The following is a 15947-nucleotide window of genomic DNA, read 5'->3' as shown; positions in this document are numbered from 1 at the left end:
TATAATATTGTGCACACACTTGTCCCAACAGGGTTTGACCACTGCGGTGGTATCATGTTTCGCTTTGCGAAGCTTTTTATTTAAAAAAAATCATACGATGATTTTACGTGTGAATTTTAGTCAACAAAATGTAAATAATTAGCGTATTTGAAGATTTAGGGATGGTACTATATATTATATTATATAGAATACCTTCCGGTCCCTAAATCTTTAAACACGCTTTTGCTAAACATTTTTGGCACTAAAATTTATACGACTGCGAGTTAAGTTCATATGTGTGTATTCTTCGTACAGGTAACTTCAAACTATTGAAATGTGACTACGAATTAATAGCAAGTAAAAGGTTACTTTTATTGAGATAATCGGTCTATACAACTAGCTACGTTTACGGTCGAATAAATTCCGCCATTTTTTGCGTTTAATGCAATTAAACGATGCCACGAAAACAAAGTAAACGGAACTTATTTTGCATTCTTCTCTTTGTGACAATTGTAATTATAGTTCTTGTGGCGGTAGTTATATACCTCGCCACTAGAGGTCATACTTGTACAGGTAAGCCATTACCATAACATTGATACTATATATATTCACTCTGAAAAGAGAAGCTTCTGAAGCAGGAACCACCCTATTGCTTTGAGTACTTTATATCAACGTATTTTATACAAAATGCCTGTACACTGTGTACTGATGTATTTGATCTTGTCTCTTCTGTGTTCTTTCAAATTAAATAACTAGGATATAATCTTGTTCTAAATATAAAGTTTTACACGCACATTTGTATAAACTTCAATTCACAACACTACAAGTATTGATTTAAATCCTCTCAAACCATGTGTTGATCGTTATTATCATGTTAAGGTTGAAGTAAAGCTTAAAAGTGTTGTTAATTTTTCTTTGCAGAGAACAAAATGATCACTAAAGAAGCTTTTGGAGAAATTGACGGACAGCACATATACAAGTAAGCTTAGAAATTCTTTTGACAATTCTTCGGCATATTGTAACTGTAGTAGGTCAACCACAGGAAGGAACTTCAGATCAACTAATACACACAATTGTTACTTCGTCATGGTAGAAGAACGATGTTTTTTTCTGTCTACATGTATGCTACATCATACAATCACCCCGCTAATATTAACCAAATCAAGACCGATAACTCTTTTAAAGTGCCAGTTTCATTCACAATCTATTTATGTTTAGTGAATTCGATATTTTTTTTACATGTATGAATCACATCCTGTCTATTTTTTAACGACTGCTACTTAAAATAGTTCATGTGTGTACCTTTCCTGTCTACGCTGGGATTAGAACACGAGTGTCCGTGTGGGTTTTTGTTTATTTTCGTATAAAAAAACGATGTTATTGTATTATTTCATAAATTTGCATATCACTTATTTTTATGTTTGAGATCGGTCGCTTAAAGTCTTTTCTAGTTTTTTCTGCATAGGTTGATGAATATAAATGCATATGATTGTTTTTTTTTATTAACACGGAACTCCAAAAAATGTATGTCAAATACTGCTCATGTATGAATTCGATCAGATGTACTTACTGATGAATTAAACGGACATTATTGTTTTATATTGTTTTAGAAAACAAATTGTTTTATTTTACATTTTAGCACAATGAATTTGATGTAGCATCAATTCTGTTGAAATTGCAATGAATTTGCAGTAATCATGCTTGCACTATGTCTAGTCAATATCAAGATATCTATGATAAGTTATCTTTTAATTCGTTTATACTACATGTATATAACAATTTTTTTCTGAATTTTCTGTATTTATGAATTAAGATGTTTTAGGGATTGAGATAAGGATACAGTTAGGTCTTGTAGGTAACTTCACAAAAAAAAACTCAATAACTTTGGTTTGATGATAAGAACAAATTAAATATACAAATCTTAGCCTCCTTAAGATTCTCGTTGAAAAAAAAAAGAAAAGTTCACAGGCCAGAACGGTTCTATGATTTTATGTCGTCATTACCAAAGGAAGTTTGCAGACAAACAAGGGTGGGGTTAGTTAATTTAGAGCATTAAGAAATGTGTTTTTGGGGTAAGAAAGTTACGAATAGAAATGTGATAAAAACACTTGGGGAGAATAAAAATAGGTTTTGTACCCGTTTAATTATAAAATTTTGTCTGAAATGGACATAAAATAACTCTGCTATATTACGGTGTTTTCAAACGTTTTTACATGCCGATCGAAAACACATGCAACGACCATATATATTTTTGTACAAATTTGCTTTTTCTTAATACGCTTACTAAGGGAGCATAAGTCGTTGTATTATCAATGGTATCATGTACGAGACCACTATTAGTTTCGAGGTGCATTTCAACAGACCCAATTTGACATTTAAAAAAATCCACCGCTTCAAACTCCATAAAACTTCACCAATTACGTGTAAAACAGCAGATTTCTATAAGAGTGTCAGAAAAATCCACCATCATTTTTTTTATTTTTTAGCACCTATGCTTCGGAGACCCCGTAGACATGAAAAGTGACCACTGCCAAATGTCCTAAATTTAGGCATTCTTCCACATGACCAAATCACAATTTCTGCATTAAATTACATAAAGGAAAAAAATCCCTTGTAAATTTAATCATTTCTCAACATTTCTACAGCAAATACTAAGCAACTTTTTTGTGTTTCGATTTTTAAATTTTTAAAATTTTGTGTTATATAGTGTCTAAACTCTCTGGTGTGTCCACACTGAACAAAAATCATCGTACGATTTTGCATTGTGTTGACCACTGGCGATTGGATGAAACTATTAGAGACATTAAAAAAACGTATATCACGACACATTTTACCAATTTGGAAGTTAATAATGACAGGGCTGACAAATATGATGAAACCACTTATGTGTATGAATTCATATGTTTCTTCGGGAGCGTTTAAGGTTTCGCCTTCCTCATTATTTTGCGTAGTTCTGGGTTAATTTACTTCACGTGGTGGTTGACTTTTTCTGTAACTGATTTTTAACTTCTTTCATTCTGGTCATATGCTAACTTTTGCTGTGTCCTTATTCGAACATAGGAATGAAATAGATAGCCGTGATTCTTTAATTATGTTATTTTTTCTTTATTTCATGTGATAGGTACACACTTCAAAACGAGAAAGTAAAAGTACAGATAATAAACTTAGGTGGAATAATAACGAACATTTTTACTCCTGATAAAAATGGTAAAGTTACTGATATTACACTGGGATACGACAGTCTAGATGGTAAGTCCACTTTTTTTTAAATTGCAACACAGGTACTAAATTGCAACAGGTGGAATACCTTTCTACCTCTAATGGATTATTATTTTTTATTTGTAGTCCATAATGCATGTAGATTGTGTAACTATGACTTGAATTCCACTGCCACATTGCACCTTTGATACAGGAAACCATTATTTGGGATTATTAACCCAAATTACAGAAATTATAAGGCTAATCAGTTTTTATTGTGTACTAAATACAAAATATATACTATCAGTACACCCTAATTATCATACTAGGCTTATAATAATTGTTCATAAAATTGCTATCCAGTTATTATAAGTTATCATTGATATATAAATTATCAAAACCTGTATTTGTTTTCAGATAATGGGTATTTGTAGAAGACCAAACCATTCAACTCTGACAAAAACGGAAATATAATTCTGAAACCTCATACATTCACATACGTCTTGACAACACTATTATTCTTAAGCTTCGTAGATTATAATAAATTTTTATTACAATGAATATCCTTTATCATTTTTTGTTGTATAAATACAGGCTACAAGCAGAATGGTCCATATTTCGGTGCTATAATAGGAAGGTATGCCAATAGAATTGCCAACGGTAATTTTACTCTAGATGGTAGCAAATATTCACTTGCTGTAAACAATGGCCCTAATGCACTGCATGGTGGAATCAAGGGTTTTGACAAGGTAAGCCCCAACCACACCTTTTACGTAGCTGTCTTTGTAAGAATCATGCAAAATCTGAAAAATATGATACACCCCAAAAAAGGCTACATATTTTTATTTTTGTGATAAGTTGTTTTATGGGTCTATACTATGAAATGTGTAATTATTCATTCAAATCTGCCTGCTCTTAGGAGATAATCAACATTGAAAATCAAATAGATTATATTGTATTTGCGTGTCATTTACAGTGTTATCTCCCTTACTTTTGAATTCTGCAGTGCATTCTATACAATATTTATCTCCTATGAGCATGGGTTATATGAAAAACCAAATGTTAATTTCTGTTTATTAAAGCATTTTAAACGAGATATCAACAATAAATATGTGTAGGCTTTCCAATCATGTATCACATTTTGCATGATTCTTAGCTGCAGTGCTACTTAAATATTCAGTGTATCTAGCCCTTTAATATAGTGTACAACTGGAATTACATAAATTGTAGATCAAATTGAACTTTCTATTAACATAATCTTACAGTAGATCTAACTGGTAATGGGTAATGAATTATAATAGTTTTTTTTGTAGAAAGTTTGGGAAGCCTCTGAAGATGAGGGTATTTTGGCCCTGAAGTATGTCAGTGTAGATATGGAGGAGGGGTACCCAGGAGAAGTTACCACCATTGTTACTTATATGCTGACTGATGACAGTGAATTAGTGATACATTACAATGCAACAACTACAAAGAAAACCGTAGTAAATCTGACAAATCATGCTTACTTCAATTTAGCCGGACAGGTATATACAACCAAACAGCACTAAATAAATCTAACCAGGCAGATACTGAAATACAGCCAACACCTGCTTACTTAAATTTAATCTTTGCTTATTTTGACGAACTGCAAATAGCTCGACCCTACTTTGAATACACTACAATAGTTATGTCAGTGTGGTTGGCTATTAAAATTTCAGAAATTGCGTCTAATTCTGAGCCAGACTTCAACTTGTGGACATTTCTATTTTTAAATAATAGCCTTATGCGAAGAGCAAATCGGACTCTCATCGATAGCTTGCACATAGACCACCTGCAAGAATAGGATAAGCGTCCCGGAAACCAACAGAATATTTGTGGTGTCACGTTCGGTAGCAAAAAGAAGAGTTGAACATTAGAATAGGTATCTCCTTGTGGTGGACAGGGTCACAACATTCTGATTAATAGAAATTTTGATATTTTTGTAGGGCACTGGTGATGTATTGAACCACACGGCACAGTTGTTTGCAGATAAATATCTCCCTGTAAATAACGTCTCTATTCCAACAGGTACTATATTAGTTCTATTACAGAAAAAAAACATTTCACTCAAAACAAGTTGATAATTGCTTTAAATCAAGGGACTTGAAATCACAATACAATGAATATAAATGATGCTTAATCTAAAAAATAGGTCTCACTTATTCCTTATTCCGTTGAATATGCCATGATTTTATTCATTAATATTGCATAATTTATTTCGAGGGAGATAAGCTCATTTTCTATGATTTCAAAACACATTTATTCTTTCAAACATAATTAATTTCGAAAATATAGATTGAACAACTATTACAACTATCCACCAAAGGTCTGACATTTATGTCAAACGGAACTACTTGGCCGTTGCCCTACACTAAAAAATAACTTTCTTGTGTAAGTAGGCTTTGGAGTTCCGATTGGGATGTATGTTAGAACCGGTCTGACTTTCCACCCGCCCATTCGACAACCACATTTGTTGTTAGCACAAATTCAGGCCAGTAGGCAGGAACTTGTAGAGGGGGATTCTTTAGATTCCGCGAGTTGCCATCGACTTTAATAGTAAAAAATCAAACAAAACTTCAATGTTAATAGTGCTTATTCTTTTTAAGAGGGTCTTTAGTACCCCAAAAACCCTGGCTATGGGTGTGAAATTCTTCCTAAACTCTGGCCTCGCATACGTGCATACAGATGTTTATTATTTAACCGGTTTCCTTCCTGATTGGGACAACAATGTAACTATTTTTGACTGTGCACCTGCAGCTCGATTTGCACTTCCCTTGTATCATGTGATTGTAGATGAGCATAGAGGAAAATAATTATTGTCAAATGCCTACAAGGGGAGATAACCCGCTTTTTAAGTTAGCTCGGAAGCGCCTCTCCACATTATTGATACTTTACTGAAATACTTCTGCATGGAGAAAGTAATTAACCAACTTTTTTGATGTCTGTAAGTAGAAATGTTTCAGCTCAGAGGAGGGTTTTGATATGTTGGCAGTCTGAACGTGCAAAAAAGTGTTAGAAAACTTCATTTATTTCATGAAAATTAGAAGCTCGAAAATATTTGTAATCTATTAGCTTTGATTAAATGTAATTGTGGGGTTTTTCTCTACATCTTTTAAAATAATTTATTTAAGGATCTCCAGCACTAGTGGACGGTAAGGTTATGGACTTGAGACAACCTAAACTATTACATGACGTTATTAACAGAGTCGATGGTGATGTTGGATACGATCATTGTTACTGTTTCAACGACGCAGGATGGAAGAAATTACGTGCCAGGTAAGAAAGAACAGTTACCAAAATTCTCAATACTTTTTTATATAGCAAAAAATTTATAGGGGTAAGACAATGTTTGATTGAATGAACAGATTAAACACCTAGATCTAGTTTGAATGTCTGATCCCTTCAGTGGATGGAATTATTACTTAAGTAGGTGTAACCTAGGTCATTCCAGCACAGAGATTTGCTCCCACTATCAAATATGCAGCCCGCCCAGTATATAGACACTAACTACTAGTTTGGGGCTTCATATTTGATAGTGAGAGCAAGCCCATGTGGTTCCAGCATATCAGTCGTGGTATTAGACGTTCGTTTTTCAAGTTTTATTTTTAATGTACCAGTAACCTTATCACCTTAGGACGAGAAAGGTTTAAACATTCAGTAAAAAGTTAGATACATTCAATGCTCTAGACCTCTGAACAGTCCCTTTCAATTTCTATACTTCACCATTGTCATTATCTTCAGAATATATGAAGAATCTAGTGGTAGGTCATTAGAGGTATACAGTACAGAACCCGGTTTACAGTTTTACACAGGATATTACCTCGACGAAATAGGAAAAGGTGGTGCACGGTATGGTAGATACAACGGATTTTGTTTAGAAGCCCAACATTACCCAGACAGTCCGAATAATGTATGTATCTCTAGTGCAGTTAGTAAATAAGCGAAAAGAGATTAAAAAAAAAGTTATTTTTAGTTACCACTATGTAATATAATTTTCCTGCAAGTCCAGAGCATGATTTGTTTTGTATAGACATTATATTTTTTATATTAAGGCTAAAATTTGTATATTTTGCGTCTGGAAATCTTGTTAGAGAAATTAGAAGAATAAGGGGACTTGGGTTATGTTGGTGACCTGAAGGATATAATGTTTAAGGTTTGGAATTCTGTATTTGGTTTTCATAAATGATATAATAGCATCTATATGACACTGAACTTCATGCAGAATTTGACTTCAGTTTGAACTTTTAAGTTGATCATGAAATAGTTGTGCTTTTTTATTAATGGTCGTGTTCGTTCTGAAATTTGTCACATATTCAAGTTGCTGTACAATCTGATCCTTTTGAAGAAATTTTGATGTGGTATGGATGGGGTTATAACTGATAATTTTTACGTTTTAATTTTATTTGATATATCACGAGATCAACCTAATTTTATCTGTCTGCAATACATATTTTCATTCTTTTTTTTTTCTTTCAGCCTGAATTTCCATCAACCGTGTTGAGTCCCGGAGAATCCTATCTTCAAACCACGTCATATAAATTTGGAATAATATGAAAAGGAAAGGATAGTGGATCCAAATCTTTGAAGCGTGTAAATTGCTAGCTCTAAGCCAGTCTTCCAGTGCTCAAGAATGACAGTGGAATAGAAGAATTAAGAGACATGGTTTGTTTTAAATCAGTTTTACCTGTAATGAATGAATAAAATTATAAAATAATAAAATATACTTCCAATTGTTATGGAGTCTTCAACATTTTAGCCCAAATGTTTAGTATGATGCTCCTTGATTACATCAAGACAGTTTAAAGTTGGTTATTGCTCCATCATACTTTTATATCTCCCCAAGTCCGGAGGAATAGTATACTCCTTTATACCCTTGTCTATCAGATTTTTATTGTAACAGTATCCCCTGTAACTATTGGACACTGCCACTTGATATTTTGACAAAATACATTGTCTTGGGATTTGATTTTGGGCTTCTGGTTTCACTAGATATATTTTTACTGTATACTGGCGCTGGAGTGTGGGGCATCACTAGCTCAGATGTTTCTTATTGCTTCGTGTTAAAAGATTTTCAACACAAACTATATATTGAATGGGTAGTAATCATTGGATATATTGCTGAATACACCTATAGACTTGTCCATAATCACTAGTCAAATATAGTATCAGTGGGCTACACTGCAGTTATTCTTTCAGGTTGTCAAAGTTGAGTGGCTACAATGATGAACATCTTGTAGTGGGTAATGGACATTTAAAAAGGCTTCTAGTTTTCAAGCTTGTGTTAATATTATGACACATGGCTGTTATTAAAGGCATATAGAAAGAGTAATAACTTAATAACTTTAATATGTATACCATAATCAAAACAGTTTTTATATCATACATTTTCTGTGTTATTTTCTCCAGTTTCTTTTGACAGAACATCTTGATGGATAATGGCAACGATCTCTTCTATATTTTGTTGCTTGCCAGTGTGATTTTTATTGACAATGGCACTACCAAGATCATTGTCTGACTGTATGGTAACGTTTGAACTGTCTAACAAGTGGTGCATTTGGTCTTCTTTCACCTTTTCTAAGGCTGATATCATGTCTTTGGCTGTTGGTTCACATGCTTGTTTTCCTTTCACTTTGTTAAGACGTCTTTCTAGATAATAAAAGGAGAAATAAGTTAAAAACAGACTGTAAATTTGGGAACAATGAAACCATTAACTATTAGGCCAAAAAAATACATGTATGTCTGTTTAGGGTTACATTCCTCCCAAAAATAGGGTAGGTAGGTCGGCCTTTTCATTTTATTTTTTCTCGACTAAAGTTGAGCCTATATTTGTAAAATAGCATCACATTTAAGTCATGAAAGTGTATGGTTTTAGTAGAAAGTTGAATTTTTAACATATTCACCTATTAATAATATAAGTACACTATATTTACGCTTTGATTAGCTGCGAAATCGTAGCTCTTGATCTTTTTTTTTTTATGATTTTGCGATCTAGAAAATACAAAAAAATAGTTAGAGCTACGTTTCGCAGCTACGCTTTGATTTACATGTACGTGATATAAATAAGTCTCCGATTCAAACACTATTGTTACCTGGTTTTTAATGTACTTTCGGTTTTACCGGAAATGATCCGCATTATACCGGAAATTGGCGAAAATTACCGATTTTGTCAATTTTGGAGAAAAAATGTATTAGGGTCGGTCGGGAAACCCGAAACAGACATATTTTTTGGGGCCTTAAGGATAAAAACATCACAAAAAAGAAACCTTTAAAATTGCGTTTATGTTTGGTCTTGAACTCAGAATTGTTCTAATTTAAAATTGAAATATTTTGAAGATTTTTCCTGGGGATTTATGTTCGTTGATTCAAAGTCTTGTGGGACTAATTTTTATTTTGCTTGGTCATCTCCCTGTAAGTGAGGTGTAAACGTCAGATTTAAGAAAAATGCCTTGAGCTGGGAAGTCATGATTATCTAGGTCATTCCAGTATCTTTAATATTACACTAAAGTCAAAATCTAGGACATTGCTCGTTATGCTAGAGCTTGCCGAAACTACACAGACTTTTTGTATTGCGCTAGAACTCTAACAAATAGGCTTCTGGAACAGGGTTATGTTGCTACAAGATTGAAGTCATCACTACAGAAGTTTTATGGTCGTCATCATGAACTCGTGGATCATTACGGTGTATCCATCAGCACCATGAAAACTGATTTATTCAACGGGTCATAGTTTTCCTTTCCTCGTTTGTCTACCCCGGACTTGACTTTTTTTGAGCAACTCGGCGGGTGTTTCTAGAAAAGCAGAGGACGCTTACCCTACCGGTGCACCTGGTCCATGCTCCCAGTTTTTAGTGGAGTCCGAGTTGCTCATTTACTTTTGTTACTAAGGGACCCAAGCTTATAGCAGTATTCAAAAGAATATAATCCAGGGACAAAGACCAGACATGGAAAACAGACAAACAACAAAAAACACAAAGTAACTAAATCATACATACAAAGTAACAAGAGCAAATGAGCAACTTGGACTCCACCAAAAATTGGGAGCATGGACCATGTACACTGGTAGGGTAAGCGTCCTCTGCTTTTTTAGAAACACCCGCCGAGTTGCTCATATATCAAATACAGATTCTGCATGCTGGGCAATATCCAATAAAATAAGCAATTACAAAAACTTTTCTGACCATGATTAAACCATCTATAGTGGCATCCTCTTTTTCAACTATTCATCTATTTATTGATATCAATAAATGATTTAATAATTTTTGACATGTTGATATTTATGAACATGTTGACAAATCATTTATTGATATCAATATTTATTTATTAACATGTGAATAAATGTTATATTTATTGATATCAATAAATGACAATTTATTTTTATCAATAAATATGTAATAAATTCCACAACGGCATGCCATAAGGAGTCAATTACTTGGACTAACAAATCATCTGATTCAAATGAAAATTTTGGTAGGTGTTGATAGCATTGATGAAATTATAATTTTAAAGACGTTTTTTTTTTTATCCAAAATGGCTTGTTTGTTAAAATATATGTAAAGAAGCATAGCTCCGAAGCTACATTTTAATCATTATTAGAACTATCGATAAGATATGTCCTAGATTTTGACTTAAACTGAACATTAGCATGGAAATCTATTGAACCTTTAGTTAATCAGTTTTAAAATGCCTTAAAATATATACTGAACCTAGGGACTCCAAATAGCGCTTGGAACTGATTTCATCATGAAGTGGTTGAATCGGTGGGCCAACTTCGAGTTTATGAGGGTTTTTCATTTCATCTCCTACCGGAAGTAAACAACTATACACTAATTTGGAAAATATTATTGAATTATGTCCCTTTGTTCACAGCACTCCACGTTCCAACATCGTTAGGAGAGTTCGCCAATCTCATTAGTGATGTCATATTCACTAATTTGCATATCATTATGTGTCAAATTGATTGGCAAATTAACAACTAAATAAACAATTGACAATTTCATGATCAGAATCCCAATTTTCAAAACTTTATTACTTTGTTATTTTATATCCAATTGTGGTTCTGTAAAATGTTTCATTTAGATAAAATTATTCATATTTTGAATGTGAATATGTAATTCTTTTACTTGAAAAATAAATTTGTATTGATATTTATATGTAAACCTCCATTTTCGTATAAAATTTCAAATAAAATCTTATGCACATATAATCTAATTACGGAATATTCATTCAAAAATTCCATGGATAAAAAGAATTTTATTAGCAAATGTAGGAACCAAAAGAATTTGTAAATTACCTTTAAAAATGAAAAAGTTATGGGGATTTAAAGTTGATGCCCCATACCACTCGATGGATTTTTTGCCAACCAAAACCAAATCACAGGTAAGTGATGACATCACGAATAACTCTCCTGAAGTTCTGATCATCGTAGGTATGTGAGGTACCATACATCTATGAAGGTACGAAGGGTTTCCAACGATCAGAGACATGTAATCAGCGAGCACAAACTTTTCCTGTTAATTTTTATGTTAATTGATGGGAAGTTGTTAGCTATACTTTGTTTTCTGAAAAGCGTTGCTATTTTTAACCTGAATGCATCATTTGAAAAGAAAATCAGTGCTGAGGCACTGAGTCAAGGAAGACCTCAAAGTAATCCAAAACATTCATGTACCCAACTTGTAAGCAAAATAAACCTATCAAAACTATCTTTTTAAAGAATAACCATTTGTTTTAATGCAGTGTATATTTATACAGTCCGTTCATCAATGTATATTTTTGGATCTTCTTTTGTATTATTGCTTTTGGTATTCCTGGCTGTACATGTACATTGATGTCCTCAAATTTCCTAATACTTAAATCAGCATTTCTTACAAAATATGAATTCCACTGAGAATCACTGACTATCAATATTCGATGAATTTTCAAAGTAAGACTGGACCCACACCTTGAAATTTCGGTTTGGAGATGCATGAAGTAGAAATGGATCCTGCAGACTGGAGGAAGTTGAACAAAGGCCCAATCTCAAGGGGGTATGAGCAAACAACTTTTCCTTGCTTGTGCTCACTTTGATGTAGATTTTTTTTTGTTATAAATTAAAACTAAAGTTCGCCCTTATCATTGTTGTCTAGATTAGGCTATGGTATGTACAATAAATGATTACCTTTCTAGGAATTTTTCAGTTCATACAAGGATAAAAACTCTTGTTGTGAAAATTACTATGTAGTTTAAAATCATTAAACTAAAAACAACTTTGTAGCTCGTAGATTTGAGCAATTTAAGATTCCAATTAAGTTGGAAAGTCAATGGTATTTGGTGAATACAGGGAATATGATGTCTTAATCACACATGCACTTTGAATATAAATCCATCTTTTTTTTATCTCCAAAACAAAAAAGTTACTAGTGAACCCATACCTCATGAGTACCACTTTTTTAATGATGAATCACTATTTGCTGAGTGTTTTATACCTGTCTGCCTTCAATAATGTATGTGCATTTGGTTCACTTTTCTCTGCATGATTGTTTCACAAATATGTATGATTACAATTCAAGTAACTCTTATGTTTTGCAAATATATAAGTGCTAATGTTTTTTATAGTTTTTTATTAAGAGATGTTGACATATACATTTACAGCTGCTTCATGCTACACATACATGTACCAGACTTGAGAATCATGAACTTTGTTTCATGCTTAAATAGTGTCCCAGCACAGAAACGGTCTGTTTTACTTTTGCTTTCTTCTCACTTCATCTAGTGAAACTTCTAAGTGATAGCCACTGAAAAGAAATCAAGGAAAAAAAATCATAACAGTGTCTGATATATACAAAATGTTACAATGTAAATTCATGAAAATATACATATATTTTAACCACATGATATGGAGAAACCTCCTATTGTCGGGAAATATTGTTACATGTACATATAATTTCGTACAAATCAGGCAAAAATAAAGGTTGGGTGGTTATAACAGTACCAGGTTTTTACTGGTTTTTAAACCACCTGGTCAATATTCCCACAGTGATCAATACTGGTTGATTGAAATTTGCAAACAATATTTCTGTCATTATTCACAGTTTTTGTCCTACATTAAAAATGTTAATATATAGTATATATTTACTATATTTCAGTGTTCTAAGGTTTTATTCTTTTAATATCCCTATCAGCTGTATTAATTAAGAAAAAATAAATATTTCTTTCTCTAAAATAATTCAAATTAATCTGAAATAACATAACAAACTTTACAAAAATGTACAATGTATTTCATGAGCACATCTTTTTTTTCAATAACTATTAATAATAGGTAATAAACATGTAAGTAAGAGTATAACAGGCAACTTCACATGTCATTGTTAAAACAACATCCCCTCATAACCAGATAGATCATAAAAAGTTGTTTGAAGTGATGAGTTTAAAAGTCATTTACCAGACAAAAACATTCTAAATACAGAAAATGGAAAGCTTGCTAAGAATATTGCTTTAGGGCTTCTTCCATGTATGATTTTAGCTACCTGCTGATTTATAATGATGTTTGGACCCCCATTTCAAAATCTCTGGATCATTCTTGAATGTTGATTTATCTATGAGCAATTAATGTCACATTGTAAAGCAGAAAACAAATTAGATACTTGTATTACTATATTACAAATATCATAATTACATGTATCAAATCTTTAATTGATACTGTGCTGCATGTGCCAGTAACCATAGTTAGAGTACATGCACATGTATTTTTGTAGTTTTCAGTGTAAATTTCTTGTTCACAAACATACAAATTTAAACTGCGAATTTTGCTAAGAAATATGACTACACTGTTCTACAGTAGCAATAAAAACAGTACACCTATCACCAGTTTTGAAAATTTTAAATACCTGTGTACAAACAGAGTATATGAATAAATAATGTATACCTTCAACACTTACCTAGTACATTGTGCATGTAAGAATGTCCATGAAAATCAGCTCTTAGAAAAGGTCTACTTTTGGTAGCCTTGATATCCAACACATTTTCAATGCACTTTCATGGCCACAGAATTTCTAACATAACGGTCTTCCTTGTGTCATAAAAATAATGTTTCTCACTTTATGATCTGCATTCTAAATAAATGTATCTGGTATATCTTGACAGCGTACTGAAAAAGAACCATATTGATAATCAATTATGACTTACATGGATATAATACACATGTACATGGTATTACTATTTCTTTAAATTCCGTACTGAATAGTACATGCCAAAATCTGTATCACATGCAGTATCAACAGGAGACTCCTATATCAACTCAAGAGCCACTGGCCCGCGGGGTGATATAGGTCAAGAAGGCAATAAAGGTCTAGGGGTGTGATAAAGTATGCAATATAGGTCAAGGGGTTTGATATAGAATGCAATATAGGTCTAGGGGTGTGATATACAGTATGAGATATGTCTAGGAGTGTGATATACGGTATGTGATAAGGTCTAGGGGTGTGGTATAGGGTATACGATATAGGTCTATGGGTGTGATATAGGGTATGCGATATTGGATTTTTGGAACATGTACATGTGTATGTGTAATGTCATGGCTCATGTATCCACTCGCATCCCAAGGACGTTATTTTATTTCACGGGATACCCCTTTTTTGATAGTTTAAGATTACCTACTGAATGTGATGAATATGCCACATGACCTCCTTTCATCCTTACCGTTGAAACAGAGACATTGTTTATGTCTCTGCTTTGAAAACGTAATTTAACAATTCTGTTTATTTTCTATTTTAAATACTTCTTTGTTTGCTACATGTATGTACATGTGTGTTTACCATTTTATATTATTTATGTACATGTACATGTAGTAATTAACATATATGTACACAGTGCTTGCATTTTATGTACAGAAGTTAAATTCCTGGGATCAAATAAATCACGCATGAAATTTTTCAATAAAAGGAGGGGTGTCAACCCCATGCACCCTCCCCTGGATCCGCCACTGTAATCTATACGTACTACACAAACAGGTTACATTTCAGCTACGAAAATCCGTCATTAGAAGCTCCCGACATCTTCATTAAAAGGGTCAGATCGAGAGAAATAAATTGGCAAATTTCGATTGAGCTCTCCTCCCTGCGAATGTTCGACAAAATAGTCCAGCTCTGTGTGTCAAAATTTAAATAGTAAATATATTATCATTGAAAAATTGCAGTTCTATACATATTAAATAGCCTTAATATCGTTACACTGACTTACGTAAAGTAAACATCCCATATTTGGCATGGAGTATGATCGGCGGCGGAGCGATATCGTAACGCAAACTTTGCAAGGAGAATAACCCGCGGAGTGTTATTTTGGTAGTTATATGTTGAAATGTTAACCTTGGTTACGTAATTTGGTTGCTGACGATCTTTAAGTCAAATTCAGTCTATAAATAGACTTTCTTGACAAAAATGAAAATATTCTCAAAAGAAGAAAAAACAAAAAAAAAACAAAAACAAACACAATACGGCCAAAATATTACCTGAAATTAGAATAATATTTTGAAGCAATAGTTTATTTATCGCCACATAGGACCGGTGCAAAAAAAATAAATAAGAGCCTAAATAAAAGTTGCAACCCTAATATGGCTATCTGCCTTGAAAATGGTGTCCTATGTCAACTTGGTAAGAAAAAAGTTGATGTCCTATCATGGTTTTCTTAAAAAGATTTTATTTGAAAATATTATATTAACACACACAGTGTATTAAAGATCTTACAAATGAGGTATTGATATAAAGCTATTTCTATTTTAAT

General features: G+C 32.8%; 2 protein-coding genes across 4 annotated transcripts; one reads left to right on the top strand and one right to left on the bottom strand.

Annotated features, from left to right (window-relative positions):
- Nucleotides 1-315: 315 nt before the first annotated feature.
- LOC148623662 (galactose mutarotase-like) lies at nucleotides 316-7931 on the top strand. Of its 3 annotated transcripts, none has more exons than XM_088565648.1 (9): nucleotides 316-552; nucleotides 901-958; nucleotides 3101-3228; nucleotides 3772-3926; nucleotides 4491-4700; nucleotides 5142-5223; nucleotides 6327-6471; nucleotides 6937-7105; nucleotides 7672-7931. In XM_088565648.1, the coding sequence occupies exons 1-9, from the start codon at nucleotides 435-437 to the stop codon at nucleotides 7747-7749; spliced, it is 1143 nt and encodes a 380-aa protein (XP_088421774.1). In that variant the 5' UTR covers nucleotides 316-434; the 3' UTR covers nucleotides 7750-7931. The 3 variants fall into 3 exon arrangements, with proteins under 3 accessions (XP_088421774.1, XP_088421777.1, XP_088421778.1); XM_088565651.1 differs by having other exon boundaries at nucleotides 550-637; XM_088565652.1 differs by lacking the exon at nucleotides 316-552 and adding an exon at nucleotides 662-681.
- A 593-nt stretch (nucleotides 7932-8524) lies between these two features.
- LOC148623661 (uncharacterized) lies at nucleotides 8525-11057 on the bottom strand. The gene is made up of 2 exons (XM_088565647.1): nucleotides 10898-11057; nucleotides 8525-8841 (listed from the first exon to the last, which is right to left on the bottom strand). The coding sequence occupies exons 1-2, from the start codon at nucleotides 10983-10985 to the stop codon at nucleotides 8573-8575; spliced, it is 357 nt and encodes a 118-aa protein (XP_088421773.1). The 5' UTR covers nucleotides 10986-11057; the 3' UTR covers nucleotides 8525-8572.
- Nucleotides 11058-15947: the final 4890 nt, after the last annotated feature.

Source organism: Perna viridis, chromosome 2 (assembly GCF_037379345.1).
Source record: "Perna viridis isolate PV_CMFRI_1.1 ecotype Kerala chromosome 2, ASM3737934v1, whole genome shotgun sequence".
NCBI classification, from domain to species: Eukaryota; Metazoa; Mollusca; class Bivalvia; order Mytilida; family Mytilidae; genus Perna; species Perna viridis.
This window is presented reverse-complemented; position numbering and strand designations above follow the sequence as displayed.